The sequence below is a fragment of the Epinephelus moara genome, chromosome 14 (genome assembly GCF_006386435.1).
Source record: "Epinephelus moara isolate mb chromosome 14, YSFRI_EMoa_1.0, whole genome shotgun sequence".
Taxonomy (NCBI): domain Eukaryota; kingdom Metazoa; phylum Chordata; class Actinopteri; order Perciformes; family Serranidae; genus Epinephelus; species Epinephelus moara.
In genome coordinates this window covers 19,690,191-19,705,272 of record NC_065519.1, presented here as the reverse complement: position 1 = coordinate 19,705,272, position 15,082 = coordinate 19,690,191, and the positions used below count along the sequence as shown (strand labels likewise).

Below are 15,082 nucleotides of genomic sequence, written 5' to 3'. Positions count from 1 at the left end.
ATTTATCGTCCACAGAACGAGGCTGCACGTTGACAAAATAAACAGCCTTGTGAGTAAGCACAGCCTTGTGAGTAAGCACAGCCTTGCACCATAAGCTGTTCAGTCAACCTTATGTATGTATCCCATGATGCAAAAGCTAGCCATGAGTGTTCTTCATAACCAATTGAAACACATTTATTTGATCAAATTTATATAGAGAGTCAACCTTTACCAATATCAACAGTAACCCCTGTCAGGAGGTCTGGCCAAGGTGTAGTTTGTCCTCTTGTACCCCCTTTCCACCAACATAGATCTGGTTCCATTTTGGTTCCTGCATCTAATTTTGATCTGTTGAGGGCATTTCAACCAAAAGTAAAATGGTTCAGAACCTGAAAAGCTGTTTCCTAGCTTGAACCAAAAAGTAGCAGGTTTTCCTTGACCTGTAGTGCAATTCGTGGCAACACCAGTGAGTGAGTCGTATTCAACAGGCTGGAAAGAGTCTTGTGAGTAATGGTGTTCAGTGTCTTCTTATCTTCAACAGCTGGTCCATGCTTGGTTTTTGGATAAAAACAAATTTCTGATTTAACAGAACTAAAGCTCACAGGTAATTAACGTGAGCTACCATCTTGCTACTGCTGTTTACTTCCATTGTGTATCATGCAATGCCTTCTGTTGATGACGCATCCTTGTTTACAATGGTTCTGATCAACGCTGGTGGAAACACAAGCTGGTTTGCCAGAATGGAACCAGTTAAAGAACCAGAGCTAATTTGGTGGAGAAGGGGTATTAGAGTATTTATCAGTGGGAGCCGACACAAAAGTACAACCAGACCCATCCCACATTCTTTGCACTCTTTGCACTATCTCTTACTGTCCACTGTTTACTCAGCAGGAGGAAGTTGGTATTGTTTACATAACAAGCAGATTCACACATGTCCCTCCTGCCTCCTGAATCAGTATGTGTTGCAATGACAGGGACCTTTGGCACTACAGTGTGTGTTGTTACACCTGCAAACATTGCAGGTCATCACTTGTCATTGCTATGAACGCCAGAGTTTTGTCAGAATACACGTTTGTTTACTCTGTACTATTACCCTGTCATCCATTCCTCCTATTTCCACTGAATGAATCTGATTCTCAGAGCATGAATTGCAGGTGTATATGTGCACAAATAAAATGCCTTTTTTAATGTGAGACGTATCTGATTGTGTCTGTCTGTAGGGATGACCAAACGAGAGGGGCAGCTGACTCCCACTCAGAAATACCTAGCTATCAGGTATGTGACTCAGGTATGTTTTTACTGCTTCAGATGATGGGTTTATCAAGCTGAATTTAAAAAGTTGACATGGTCTTAAATTAGAGTTAATGAACCCTCCCTCTCTTTATTTTAATAAAGGCTTCGTTGCTCTCTACGTAGGAAATCACCACACTGCCCCTGTTTCAGGCTCTCTCTGGTGTTGTCAAGCAGTTGTTAGGCACTCGGTATCTAGGAAACCACACATTCACTACTCTCATGTGAACTGTATTGTAGGAATGCCCTACCCTCCATCTGTCCTGCATTACAACTGCAGATTCCTCTCCATGACAGCTACTATTGGAGATGGTGGTGCAGCCGAGGCGCAGAGACAATGTAAAATACAGGATTTTAGCGGGGAGATGAGTTGCTAGTGCAAGATAACAGGGAGCTAATATGTGATCACAAAGCTGAACAGAACAGAGATAAGAGACCGAGCAGAGAGCAGCACAGACATTTTGACACGATCAGTTCAAAATCTGTTAAGCATAGCTTGGAATACACTGAACAATGGGCACAATGGGATTGCACGGATCAGAGACTGAGCTAGTGTACGAATAAGGTCCTAGACAGAGTCCTGCACAGGTCTGATTTTTAAGGCCTGCTCCCGAACTGTAACTGTAACATGCAGTGCCACACCCAACCTGCCACCTGTACATATAGCCAATTAGTTCTGCGACCCAATCCGACCTGACGACACAAGATCCTCGGACCAACCCAGGATTGCAAATCCTATAATAACTATGCCCTGTTCAAGTGATTCTGTTAGGCAGCACGTTTAAAGAGATCATTTTGGGACATGTGAAGCTAAGACAACATACAGTATAATGTGCCTGTTAGGAACACACTGGGTTGAAGTGACCCTCGTATTCCGGCTGGTGCGGAAGAAAGACCCGACACAGAGGATTAAAACGTTAAAGCCTCAGTGTGTAAAAATGGTGAGTAACAGTGACATCAACGGTCAAATTCTAGATTGCAGCGCTCACTCGCGCTCACTCACTCACCCTTGTCGGGTAAGTGACGGTGGCCTCGTAGGACAAAAAGCCTTGCGCAGACAGCAGAGTTTTTCGAGTTTTTCAGGAGTATCTAGCGACGAGGTGAATATTTATTTAGGAATCTAAACCATGTTACAGTATGTTATAGCTTACCAGTGAGATAAAGGTTATCTGTGAGATATATGTTAGGAGTGTTTTATTTCTAACTGTTTTGGTAACACGAGCATTAGCACAGTAATGCTAAAATAACACGTTTTATGTGATAGTCACAGCACAGTGCGGCAAATATAGGTTGGTACGATTATAATATATGCGTTTCCAGAGTGTTCTTCCACAGGACACAGGGATATGAGGGAGAGGGAGAGGGAGAGGAGGAAGACCAGGGAGAGGAAGGGGGCGAGGGGGTAGAGGCGGTGCAGGAACGGCCAGGCGAAGAGGTGTGTCTCGGCTACCCAGAGGGAAGAGGAGGAGGAGAGGGTGGCAGCCTTCGCAGCAGCGCGAGAGGAATCAACAGATTAGGCTGTAGGCTAGGCTAACCATTTAGCTGTAGCTCTGGGATAACGTTAGCCAAGGCTAGGATAACGTTAGCACGTAAACGTAGCCGTCACTCGAACTTAGACGAGAGGGAAAAGTAGTTGCAAACATGAAGCCAAAATGATTTTAAAATATCAGATTGAATTACCTGTCTAGCAGAAAGCAGGCAACCTCCGCATCCCTTGTGAAATCCTTCTCCTTCAGGAGTTCTTTCCACCTGGAATAAGCAACGCCGATATTCACTCGCGTTTTGTCCCGTCCTCGCTTATCTGATCTTTTTCTTTTATTTGGTGGCGTGGTTTCCCTCTTACGGGGCAAAACATATGTGTGGTCCTCCATTTAAAGTGCGACAGAATCATAAAAGTACAAAGCAGGTTCACGCAGAAGCGCCCCGGATTGATCTTCACCTTAACCGTCTCCAGTGACGGCAAGTTCTAGGTAAACGCGAAAGGCGAAGCGCGTGTATCTCTTTCGGCCACTGTATTCAAATATGGCAATGCAAGAGGGCAGCCTCCAGCAGACCGCGCCCTGCCTGTGTATATATAGAGAAATCATTCTAAGCCTATGAGAAAGCTTCCATTTGTATGTGAATTGCATTACACTTTAGTAAATATATATTTATGAAAGCAATAGTTGATATTTGCTAATAAACAACCACGTAAATTACACATTGTAACTTTAAGACATCATATTCAATTTATATTATTCTCCTTTTATTTTAATATATTTGTCATACAACACCCATGATCCGGCCCATATGTTCATCTTTTCACCCAGAACTGAACTGAAATAGAATTAAGACAAAATACCATCCACGAATCCCGTTTTTGTGGGACAACCATTGGATACCCGTGGTTGCCCGACCCAATACAGGACTCTGGTCCCAGATATTAGGCTTGAAACTAGGGTTGGGCGATATGAAGGTATATACTATGCAACAGTAGCAATATGTCCGGTAGAGATTTGGCAATTCCTTTAATACCTCGAAAGCTATTTGGGGCGAGCTGTGTAGCAAACCAGAGCTAGATTCTTGCCTAATCTTGCATATCTAGCTGCCTCGCAAGCTAACGTGATTTGAGCAGACTGAAGGAGGAGAGTAAAGTTGTAAATACAGAACCATTTAACAGTTGAAAATATGGTTCTCAGGGACTTTAAAGCTACTATGTGGAAAGAAATTTAGTTTTACGCAGTGTTTTTTGCAAATAAAAGGAGAAAATAATCAAATGTCATGAAGTACAGTATGGTTACTTTAAATCATTTTAATTGAATATTACAGAGCACTTAATATGTCCTCAAATATACAGTTAGCGTGAAAAAATAGATATACAATGATAGAAGATTTGGCCATATCTCTCACCCCTACCCTAGACCTCTGTTTCATAAACTCTTGCTGGGCTACTGTGAGTCAGCTGCTAAGTCTGAGATGGCTCCTGGGAAGGTGAGGAATTAGCAATCGAAACAGGAGCTCCTGTTCAGGCAGTTAGATTGTTAACTCACCAGGCAGATTAAATTCAGTGAGGAAGGGTAAGAGACCGCAAAAGCTTTAGAGTCACTCGAAGCACTCAGGCCCTCTCTCTTGTCCTCGATAGTTCAATAGAATAGACGATACTGGGTTCTCAGGGGACAGGAAGCCATCTCTATGTATGATATTTTGCCTGTTATATTATTATAGTTTATTTTATATTTAAGGGGTGGGCACTACATGAAAGCTGATCCTCTAGTTTCCATTCCCCCCCTAATATATCTCCTGTTGTCTCTTCCCTGTGGCCCTGAAGTCGGATGCCCAGCTTGTTGGAGTACTTGAGTTACAACTGTAACTTCATGGGCATCCTGGCAGGCCCCACCTGCTCTTACAACGACTACATGGCTTTCATTGAAGGCACGGGCTACCAGCCACGCCACCAGGAGAACGCCAATGGCAAGGAGAACGGGAAGTACAAGCAGAGCGAACCCTCACCCAAGGTACAATACAGTTTTTACCGCATGCATAGAAATCTCTGCACTATTAGAAACTGCCTGAATCAATTTGAGTCCAATTCAGAAGGTCCCAATTCGACACACATTGCGTATCTTGGTGATGTCTCAGTTCTAACACATGCCTTTGCTGTTGTCCAGCTCTTTTATTATTGTTTTTAAATCCAAAATGCAGCCAGACATCTGCCTTTAGGCTTGGCAGTGCCGTCAATGGAGTTGCTCTTGGCATGTTTTGATTCAGCTGAGGTTTGCTTGTCTCGTACATGGACAGAACTCGTACAAAGAGCCAAAGGCTGGGATTAATGAGGTCACGCATTGACAAGAAAAGGCTTATATTAAAAGATCGATCTCTGGATTTTATGAATCAGTTTCAGATCATTCAGACGAAGATCCATTTAAACTGTAAAATAGATTTTTTTAAACACCGCCCTAGTTATGATACCACAAAGTAGGACTTTAAATTATGCAATTCTCTTTTAAGTGCATATTTGGGTAATGTTTGAGAAAGGCCCCTGCAGTAGTGGAGCTGTTTCAGGGGTGCAGGCTAATTATAATGCGTTTGGTTCCCTTTAGAGAAACATTGTTGAGAATTTAATGACGCAAACGTCTAAACCTCAAGGTTATTTGTGTTTCCTTACTGCATAATGTATTAATAATTTAATTACACTCCAAGATTTGAGTGTGTATGCATCTCAGAAGAGAAAGGAACAGAACGCTGCTGAATATAAAACATGCGAGAACACTCAAGGACTTGAGTTAAACTCGAGTCAACTTAACTTTTTGAAGTACAAGTATCATGTCTTCTGATGTGGTGATTGTTTTTATCTAAATATAATATGATGTCATGAGTTTTAATGGACTGCTTTTCCCCATTTCCTCTCTCACCTCTGCCTAGAATGACGTCATCTCAAAACTGAGTACATGTGCCATCTCGCTGGCCATCTATCTGTCACTGTGCAAGGTGCTTCCAGTAGAGCATTCCATAGACGATGACTTTGTCAGCTCCACGCCCTTCTACCTTCAGGTCGTCTACCTTTACCTGGCCATGCTGGCTCTGAGGCCGAAGTACTACTTTGTCTGGACACTGGGTGAGTTTGATGCGACTTTCTTATGGGTGCACATGTTTCTTCTCACCCATTCTGTGTTAGAGCCAACATATATAGACTTCTTATTTGATTGTTGGTAAATCAGACTGATGATTTCCCCCTCAAAGTACCTGGATGACCCTTGTGTATGTGTTTCTTCTTGACTGTAGACTCTGCTCCATCCTCTCTAACTGATTGACTTTCAACCTAGTATACATATACAGAGGTGTTACTGTTTTGGTTTCGTTCACTGCTACTTCTCATTTAAGTGGTATGAACTCACTGAGCTGATTTGGTTCAGAGAATTTAGTTATTTTTAAAGTGGCCCTTACAGTGTGTTGAGATGCAGTCTAAAAAAAAAAGTCCCCAACTCTTATTCAACAGCATTTCTTAATGTAACAGTGCCATCTAGTGCCGAGTTAAAAACTGCACCTCTTCATTCTCACCAATGACAAATCCATGTGATGCCAGATCTCCATCTGTTTCTGTCACTGCTTTACAAACTAATGCATTTTAAGGATGTGGAGCTGTTGATGTTGTAGTACTCAAAAACAGTTGTTCCTTTCTCCTGCAGCTGATGCTATCAACAACGCTGCCGGATTTGGCTTCAATGGATACAACAAAGATGGCTCCCCACGGTGGGACCTGATATCAAATCTCAGAATTCTGGATATTGAGGTTAGGCTCTTTGTATGAGATCTTTTATTTCCACATAAAGTTATTTTTCAACTAAAGCCTAAAGTTTATTGTTTTTGATCCACTTTCAGTTTGCCACCAGTTTTAAGATGTTCCTGGACAACTGGAATATCCAGACAGCTCTTTGGCTCAAAAGGTAAAATCATTCAGTTTGTATCACTGTACCTTACTCAGTTTGTGTTGTAGAGGGTTGCTGAAATGTATGAGGCATATCTCTGGAAGTCTGCAGGTCCTTGAAAATTTAACCACAAACATTTCATCTAATCTCCTTTATCTGTCTTTCGATTTCTTTTTGTCAACATAAGTCAAGCTCTCCTGCTCCAGTTTTTCAAGTCTGGAATGTTTTGGAAACGTTTTGAATATACACTGTTTTGGCAATTGTTTAAAATATGTTCATAAAATTCCCAAAACATGTCTAGTGTTATGAAAAATATGTTCCTTGTATTACTCTAGTACTACACTACGTGACTGTTGAAACGTTGCTAGTATCATGTGATACACACAGACCAGACCAGCATCACGTCATCGCAGACACCACAACATCTTGACGCATCAGGAGAAAAACAGGAAATTGCTGAAAAGCTGTGGTGAAGCAGCTGAACCAAGACACATAAGATACATTAATAGTCACTGCCACTGTAGTAAATCACTAATGATGCTTACAACAGTTACTACTAATGACAGTGATTAATCTTAATTTGTTCAGGCAAAGTCACAGAAGGAGAATTAGACATGTACATGAAACAAATGTTTGTTTAAGAAGATATACATGCATGCAGACGTGTCAAATTGTATTGACATCTATAGGATCTCAAGTTTTCTATTCCCCGAAAGGGGCACAGCTTTGATGTTTTGCAAAGTAGCCCAGTCCGTTTTTTTTTGGCATAAGCAGCTAGTTGGCAGTAGGAATGTCTAATGAGCGAGTAAAGACAGCAAACACCAGCAATTGGCTTATCTGCTCGGGAAGTGCATGTTAAATAATGTATGGCTGTATCGTATCGAAAAGTTAGGAAAATGTTTTCAAAATTCAAAGTTAAAAATGTGTTGGAACCTTATTTATATGTACTTGAACAGTTTGACCAAATGCAGGATGTGTGTCCTGTCAATCTTCTCCCCAGGGTGTGCTATGAGCGCTGTCCCATCAACCCCATGGCTGCCACCTTCCTGCTGTCGGCCATGTGGCACGGGGTGTACCCCGGCTACTACCTGACCTTCCTCACTGGCATTGCCATGACCATGGCAGCACGTGCAGTGAGTACACACATTGTTTCTGCCTATACACCTATTGTCGGAGTTTTTCCCAGCCACATTCTGGAGTGGTACATTATGCTCCTGCAGTTTTTGAATCACAGTATCGTGGGTAAATCCCATAGTTATAGAAACGTTGTCTAAGAGCTCTTCAGATTTACCACTGCTACTTAGCAGAACCACAAACACACAACAGAATCCCTTTACAGAGAGTAAGGGGATAATGATGAAGTAGTATACCACTTATACCTCATGTTAAAGTGTGAGGCCATTACCATTAATCTGTGCTAAGCCCCGACCTCTTCACTCTTGAGAAAGAAGGAGACAAGAGGATATTTATGTAGAGACAGTGGAGTGATGCTACAGCGGGAAACTCCTACTGTAATTCTAGAAAATTTACTTCAGGAAGGGTTGATTAACTGAAACACCAGCACAGTAAATATGTCGTGCAGGTGAGCTCCCACGGGGACTTTCTTCTGTTTTATCTAAAGGAGGACAAGGAGACCACTGACCCAGTTCCAATATAAAACTACAGGCCACTGCCCACACTGACATTTTCAAAGATAGATTTGTCTAAAGAGTTATTGGATGGAAGAAAACAGAGAGAGAAGGGGAAACGAGAAGTATGAGCATAAGAGCTGCCTTAAGAACTAGGTCAATTGGTTCAATTCAAGTTTATTGTACTGTAAAATAAGTGGGTACGCAATTTAAAGTCCATATTCATGTGGAAATTATGTCAGGAAGTTCAGCTCACGAGATTTTTTTTTTCTCTTCCAGGTAAGGCACAACATCAGACCGTACTTCCTGGTCTCTGACCCACACAAGCGTGTCTATGATGTCATCACGTGGGCATGGACTCAGGTTGCCATAAGCTACACAGTGGCGCCATTCGTCCTACTCGCTGTGGGACCCTCACTCAAATTCTACAGGTCTGTGAGCTTGATTGAATAGTGTGTTGATGCTGAGCTGAATTGTTGACACTATGGAGTCCATTAAGAATATCAGAGTTCAATAGAGATTACTGTAGCCTCTGCTGTTCTGTGCAGTAATTAGTAGAATGAGTTGTGCACGCTGCTGCTGTTGTGTAAAATCACTGTTATATTAAGCATGTAAATGAAGTAACTGGCCACAGTGTAGAGATTAACGTTTCACTTTCATCAGCCCGGTTCCCTCTTGTGCGGCTGTAACAGTTAACGAGACAGCTTAATGAGTGAAGTACGGGGAGGATTGATGCGAAGGAAATAAAATGAGCGGCCTTAACACTGCTCGGCCGTTGCCATGAAATAAAAGCCCAACAATGTTCAGTATCATGCAGATTAGGACGGCTGTTAAATCAGCATGTGGCTGCGAGACAGGCAGTATAAAACAGGGTCATTAAAGGATAAGGAAGATTTCTTTCTATATTTAGGGTAATTTGACACGGAGCTGTCTTGTCTCAGTCATGTGTCAGCAAAAAGAGCTATTTAAGCAAAAACATGCTTTCAGTAAACCTAAAATTTTGATTTGATTTGTTGTCATATGACACAATAAAGCTATTATGCCTGCTTACAATTGTTGTTCAGAGAGTATCAAGAGTCTACAACTGCTCTGTGAGGTTGTATGAAGGACTGGTGCTGGAATGGATGGTCTCTTCTGGGTGGACGGGGTGGGGGACTGTCAGAAACTCTATGTTGCTATGATCAGTTGTTTCGCCATGAGGCAAAGAGCAACAAAGCTTTTTCTGCCACCATTGCATCTCAGCAACATGCAGGGGCATCCAGGGGTATGTGGACACTGGAGGAGAGCCGATAGAGGAGCAGATTATGGCTTGGGTCTGCTTAGTGGCCTGTGGGATAGAGCAAGGTGGCTGAGAGTCAAGCCAGGGGTCCATGCCCACAGCTAAGTGCCTGCTACTGGCTGTTGTCCAGCATCTACGCACCTCTTTATGTGGGGCCTCCCAACATGCTCTGCAGGCCCTGGATCTCCTCATATTTGCTAAGACTGCCTTTCCAGCCCCTAAGCCTCTGGATTTTTACAAACAAAACATAAATTAAGAGTTAATGAAATATGTTTTGTATAAATTAAACTAACCAGGACCTGGCTCCTCTCTCAGCCATTATGACTGCTTCTCTGGCCTCAGTAAAGCCTCCAGCAAGCCCCACATATCCAGGCTGTGCTCTGCTACTCTGTCAGAGAACCAGAGGGAGAGTGGGAGGTCAATGGGGTCCAAGCCTACCTCCCAGGGCCCTCTGTCAGCTTTCCTCCAGTGTCCACATATCCCTGGAGGTTGAGGACTTTGTCGGTTTTTTTCCTGGGGATTTTGTTCCCGTTCTCTTTTGTTTGTTCCCTATGACTAGACGAACAACGTTTTGTGTTTTAGCCAATCACAGCACAGCAGGGCAGGACTTGTCCCTCCAGACCATCCATTGTAGCATCAACTGCACATTGCTAATGCTAATGTTAGCATGCTAACATGCTCACAGTAACCATGCTAACATGTCACTGTTTAGCAGGTGTAATGTTTAACATGATCCTCATTGTAGTTTAGTGTGTTAGCATGCTAACATTTGCTAATTAATGAAACATTAAAATATTAAGCTCATGGTGACGATAGAGGAAAATTAGGGAGTTGCCAAAGTCAATAGGAAAGGGCCATTAATCCAAAAGCTGTTAAGTTATTTTAGTCTGGACCGTAGACTGCATATAAAGATGGACGACATGACAGCTCCTCAGAAGTGAAACCAAAACATCTCCATCGCCCCCTGGTGGCTGGCTGCAGTATAGGTCATAAACCCTGCCCCCTTCATGTTAGTGGATGGGACATGAGCCAAACTACAAAATTAATGTACACGTCAAATTAATTTTATCCCAAAATGTTTTCAGTTCTTATCATGGTGATGTATATTCAAGTGTTTATTTTTCTGTTAAGTTTGGTTTTAGTCATTTGGTGCTATAAAAAGGGGATGTGACATCATGATTAACAGCTATGTTTGACTTGGACGGTTGTATGGGTGGGATCTTGATACTATGGCTTCACCATGGATGTATGGTAGACTTTCCAAATGTTCCCAGACTGAATGGATCAAATCTCAATTGTGAAATGAGTCATTTCGCAGAGGTTGTGAAGCTCACAAAAATGTATCCAGTGATTTAAAGGTTGTCTCTTTGCTAATGTCTATGGGGAAAGTCTTATTGGGCCAAATGGCATCAGGTGACAGGCTCAGAAGGTGCAATAACACCATTTGGCCACTACATAAATTAGCTTCAAACTCGGTGCACTTCCTGGGGGCTTGGGCTTCACCGGCCGATCACATCTGCGCCACATGAGGCTCTGGGTCCAAATGACATCACCAGCACATGATGGCAGGGTCCGTATCTGGGATATATTTGCTTCATTTTAGTACAGTGGGAGGAAATGGAGACATGTCATCCATCTTTATATACAGTCTATGGTCTGGACCAAACCAGTGGACCAACTGGCCAGCATTGCCATTCCTAGGTTTTTAGCCACACTAGTGGCATGGCTAAGAAACTGACAGTTTTATGACCTGCACATATTTCTTGGTTTTATTCTCAAACTATTGTTTATTATAAACTGTGCTGAGAAAATTATATGAAAACTCTGGGGTGTCTCTGCAGGTCCTGGTACTTCTGCTTACATCTCCTCTGCCTCCTGGTGGTAATGGCCCTCCCCGTCAGATCGAGACGCCGGCAGGCCGCAGAACAGCAGGACGGCCTACAGAAGGACAGCCTACAGGAAAACCAGATGGACCACAGCAGCACAGACAACAACTGCAACCAGAAAGACAAAACCACATGAGGTTCAGGAGAGCAACACACTTCCCTTCAGCAGCAGAAACACTGAGACGAACTAGAAACCACTGAGAGCTGGAGTGTGGCGAGTCTGTTTACCTGACAACGAACCAAATATCAGACGCTCTGAGAATCCTAACAGACAGAAAACACACGTCAAAGTTCTGTCAAAACTTCCAGTAGCAAGGATGACAGCAATCACAGTTTCTGACACGGATAAGAGACCAGGATGTAACAATGGCCACGGTGTAAACTAATGAGTGATAGTGGTTACTTAACATTACATTAGCGGAAATGAAGACTTCCAAGCTGCCTTAAACCCTCTATGTACTCGGCTGATGACGTAACAGTTGGATGGCACGCTGCAAGAACCTACAACCCTTGTGGTGTCGGCAGGTTGTACAAACAAATAGACGCGCAGTATGTGGAGGGTTTTTGTCATTGTCTGGATACAAGCCTCTGTCAGGTGGAAACAGAAAATGTGTTCATGTAAAAGAAACATAACCTTTATCATCAGCTGCCAATTTCAAACAGGCCTTAGGATCCTCAAAACATTGTTTGATTTCTATGTCTTTTTTAAAACCTTTATTGGAGAAGAATTCACATTGTACGTGTTTTGTATTTAGATGTTTGTGACAACACTATTTCGATCCATTCTCGATGATTTTTTTATTTTTTTTTCCTGGGATAAATTTACCGGCATAGAGAGTCCCAAAGTGGAATTCAGATCTCGTCCGTCTCCAGCAGTGGAAAGTCTAAAAATGGCGCTCAAGAGTTTCTAAATGGATTTCTGTTTCTTTTTATATATTTTTCATATCTGCTGCTTTTTTTTTGACAAACATGACTCATCAGATAAATGTGTGTGTTTCAAAGGGAGTTCTTTTACCCTGTTGTGATTTCCATGTCTTTTTTTTAAAGGATTTCTGACCTGATTTCAGGGGTGTGATTTTCTTTTTTTCATGTGTTCAAAACTATTTAATTAATGCAAGTCCTAAATAATAAAATTGTATAATTGGGGAAGCACAGTGGATTGTTAACATCACAGCTCAACACTCGTACAGTTTAATTAATTGTCTTAAAGGTCTGGTGTGTAGGATTTAGGAGGATATATTGGCACCAATCACCATATGTGAATCATGTTTTCGTTACCTTAGAATGAGCCGTTCATATCTAGATTTGGAGCAGGTCTTCTTTCCTCAGAGTTGGCCATGTTGTTTCTGCAGTAGCCCAGAATGGACAAACCAAACACTGGCTCTAGATAGGGTCATTTGCATTTTCACGTTTCTGTGTTGGCCTCCTTCTATATGCTTGGCACACAGGAGAAGTTTCAATTGGTTGCAATCTGCATCTTCACCACTAGATGGCTCTAAATCCCACACACTAGACCTTTAAATCCTACAAACACAACACAAACTCAGATTACAACATTCACTGACAACTTATTTAACCGTCAAAAGGTTTTGTAGCCATAATTATTACAAGCCAATTGAATGTATGAAAAAGAACAGTTTCCAAATTGATGCACAGTGCAGGAAAGCACACATTGTGTTGACGCTGCAAACCATGTATGTGTGCAATTGGCATCTGTCTGAGAATATCTGACACCGTTATTTATGTGTGTGACATAATAATACTGTACAAAATTCAAAGACATAGACCAGCTGTTGTGGTGAATGGTCTTATTTCATATTGTGTGCACTTATGTTAGAGTAGGCGATGTTTCAGGGTGCATTTACTGTAGGGTGAAAGAGACACTGGTTCCTCACATTGTTTTGATTCATGGCTCACCTTAAGCCTTTCAAATCACCCAGTTTACTCTTTATAACACGCAGCTGTTCAAACAGATTAGGTGAAGGAAACGTGGTGCAGAGGAGGCAACCTGTTTGGCACCTCACTGTTCAGACAGTCAGAAGACACATTTTTATGTATCTGTGAAAGCAGGAGACAGTCCGGGGGTTGTCAAGCCCACAATATCATAAACACTTTGAAGTTGTGCTTTTTTTTTTCTTCCTCTAATTGTCAGTAATTTGAGTTGGTTTGGAGCATTTGTGTTGTGTAAAGTAATAACAAAGCAGCAGAGGTGAGCTTTCTCATTTCTTTTTAAGATTTTTTCTAACATTTGCATATTCCTGCCATAACTGTGTGTGTACCAGTATTCATGTGATCCGTACATGTCGATGTGGTCTCTAGTAAACTATATTTGTAGCCCGGGCCCTGTGGAGGCGAGCGTGGCCCACCTAAGGTAAAGGGATGTCATTCTACAAACATAGCGATTATTGCACTGCATGGCCACCCAAACCAGCAGATCAATGCAAACGGCTCCATATGTCCAAAGTGCCAAATCATGAATGGCGCATTTTTTGTTTTGTTTAGTGTGTATGTGAGCATGTGTGCCTGCGTGTGTTTGTCTGCGTGCAAATGTGTCCATGTAGTACGTGTGTGTGCGCGCCTGTGTAACATAACGGTTATTTTTGTGTCAGAAGGAACTTTATTGAAAGATTTGTATAACAGTACATTAAAATTCTGATTTATGTGGCAAAATAAAGAGAAATTATTTTTAAACACTAAAACTGATGCTTGAAAGTATGTTTTTTTTTGTCCAGTATTGGACTGTCTAGTATTTGATGTTAAAATATAGCGTTTATTTGGGGCAAGCTCATGCAGCAAAGGCAAAATCCCCAAAATGCTCCCTGTATTTTTGTGCAGTGTTATTGCAATATTACAGCAGACTTTTTCACAGCAGGTATATTGACTCGTCTCAGCAGGAAAAGTACAGGTGAAACCATTCTAATTAACAATGGCGCCGCTTGATTAAGTGTCCCAGTGAGTCATGACAGTGAGCCAACATGTACAATACCAAAGCCCTGGAACTAGCTCGCCTAAAAGACATGCACATGTTATGTCTTTGTCAATTACACCTTTGGTTTTTCTGCAATGATTATATTGCTGCACGCTGCTGAAATGTTACAATGTAATATAGATTTTAAAGATGTTCGACAAAGTCCCTGCTGTGCTGTTTTTATATGATGCTGAAATGTTCAATGGGTATTTAAGGGGTTATATCACAATACATTGTCTCGTACCTCTTCATTGGAAAGTGGTGCAGTAGGCATTTTGACATGTCACAGCAGGAAAAGCACAGGTGTAAATGATCAAATAATCAATGGCTATATTTCTTAGACTGGTTCAGTTGCATAGCGGGCACTACAGTGGAGAGATGATTAATGTTGTCAGTAACACCTGTGCTTAAAAGGCCTACATCAAAGGCCTATGTTGCTAAAATGTCATGATGAAAGTATTTAAGGTTATTCAACATTATTTCAACAATACTATGACATACTACTACTGCACAATATTCCAGTACAGTTAGTTTGCATTTCTTCACATTCACAAATCAACTGTTTTAAATACAATATATATTTAAAGACTTTTATCAACCTATCAAACATATTAACCACATAACATATCAAACTTTTTTTTGGATAT

General features: G+C 41.7%; 1 protein-coding gene across 1 annotated transcript in view; it reads left to right on the top strand.

Moving 5' to 3' along the window:
• Window positions 1-14,166, top strand: part of mboat2a (membrane bound O-acyltransferase domain containing 2a) — a 67,160-nt gene extending 52,994 nt beyond the window's left edge. The window contains exons 6-13 of the mRNA XM_050061681.1: window positions 1,200-1,254; window positions 4,577-4,763; window positions 5,671-5,863; window positions 6,435-6,538; window positions 6,628-6,692; window positions 7,675-7,807; window positions 8,582-8,733; window positions 11,423-14,166. Of these exons, the coding sequence (XP_049917638.1) occupies window positions 1,200-1,254; window positions 4,577-4,763; window positions 5,671-5,863; window positions 6,435-6,538; window positions 6,628-6,692; window positions 7,675-7,807; window positions 8,582-8,733; window positions 11,423-11,603 (1,070 nt within the window). The 3' untranslated portion in view covers window positions 11,604-14,166. The remainder of the gene's footprint in view (window positions 1-1,199; window positions 1,255-4,576; window positions 4,764-5,670; window positions 5,864-6,434; window positions 6,539-6,627; window positions 6,693-7,674; window positions 7,808-8,581; window positions 8,734-11,422) is intronic.
• Window positions 14,167-15,082: the final 916 nt, after the last annotated feature.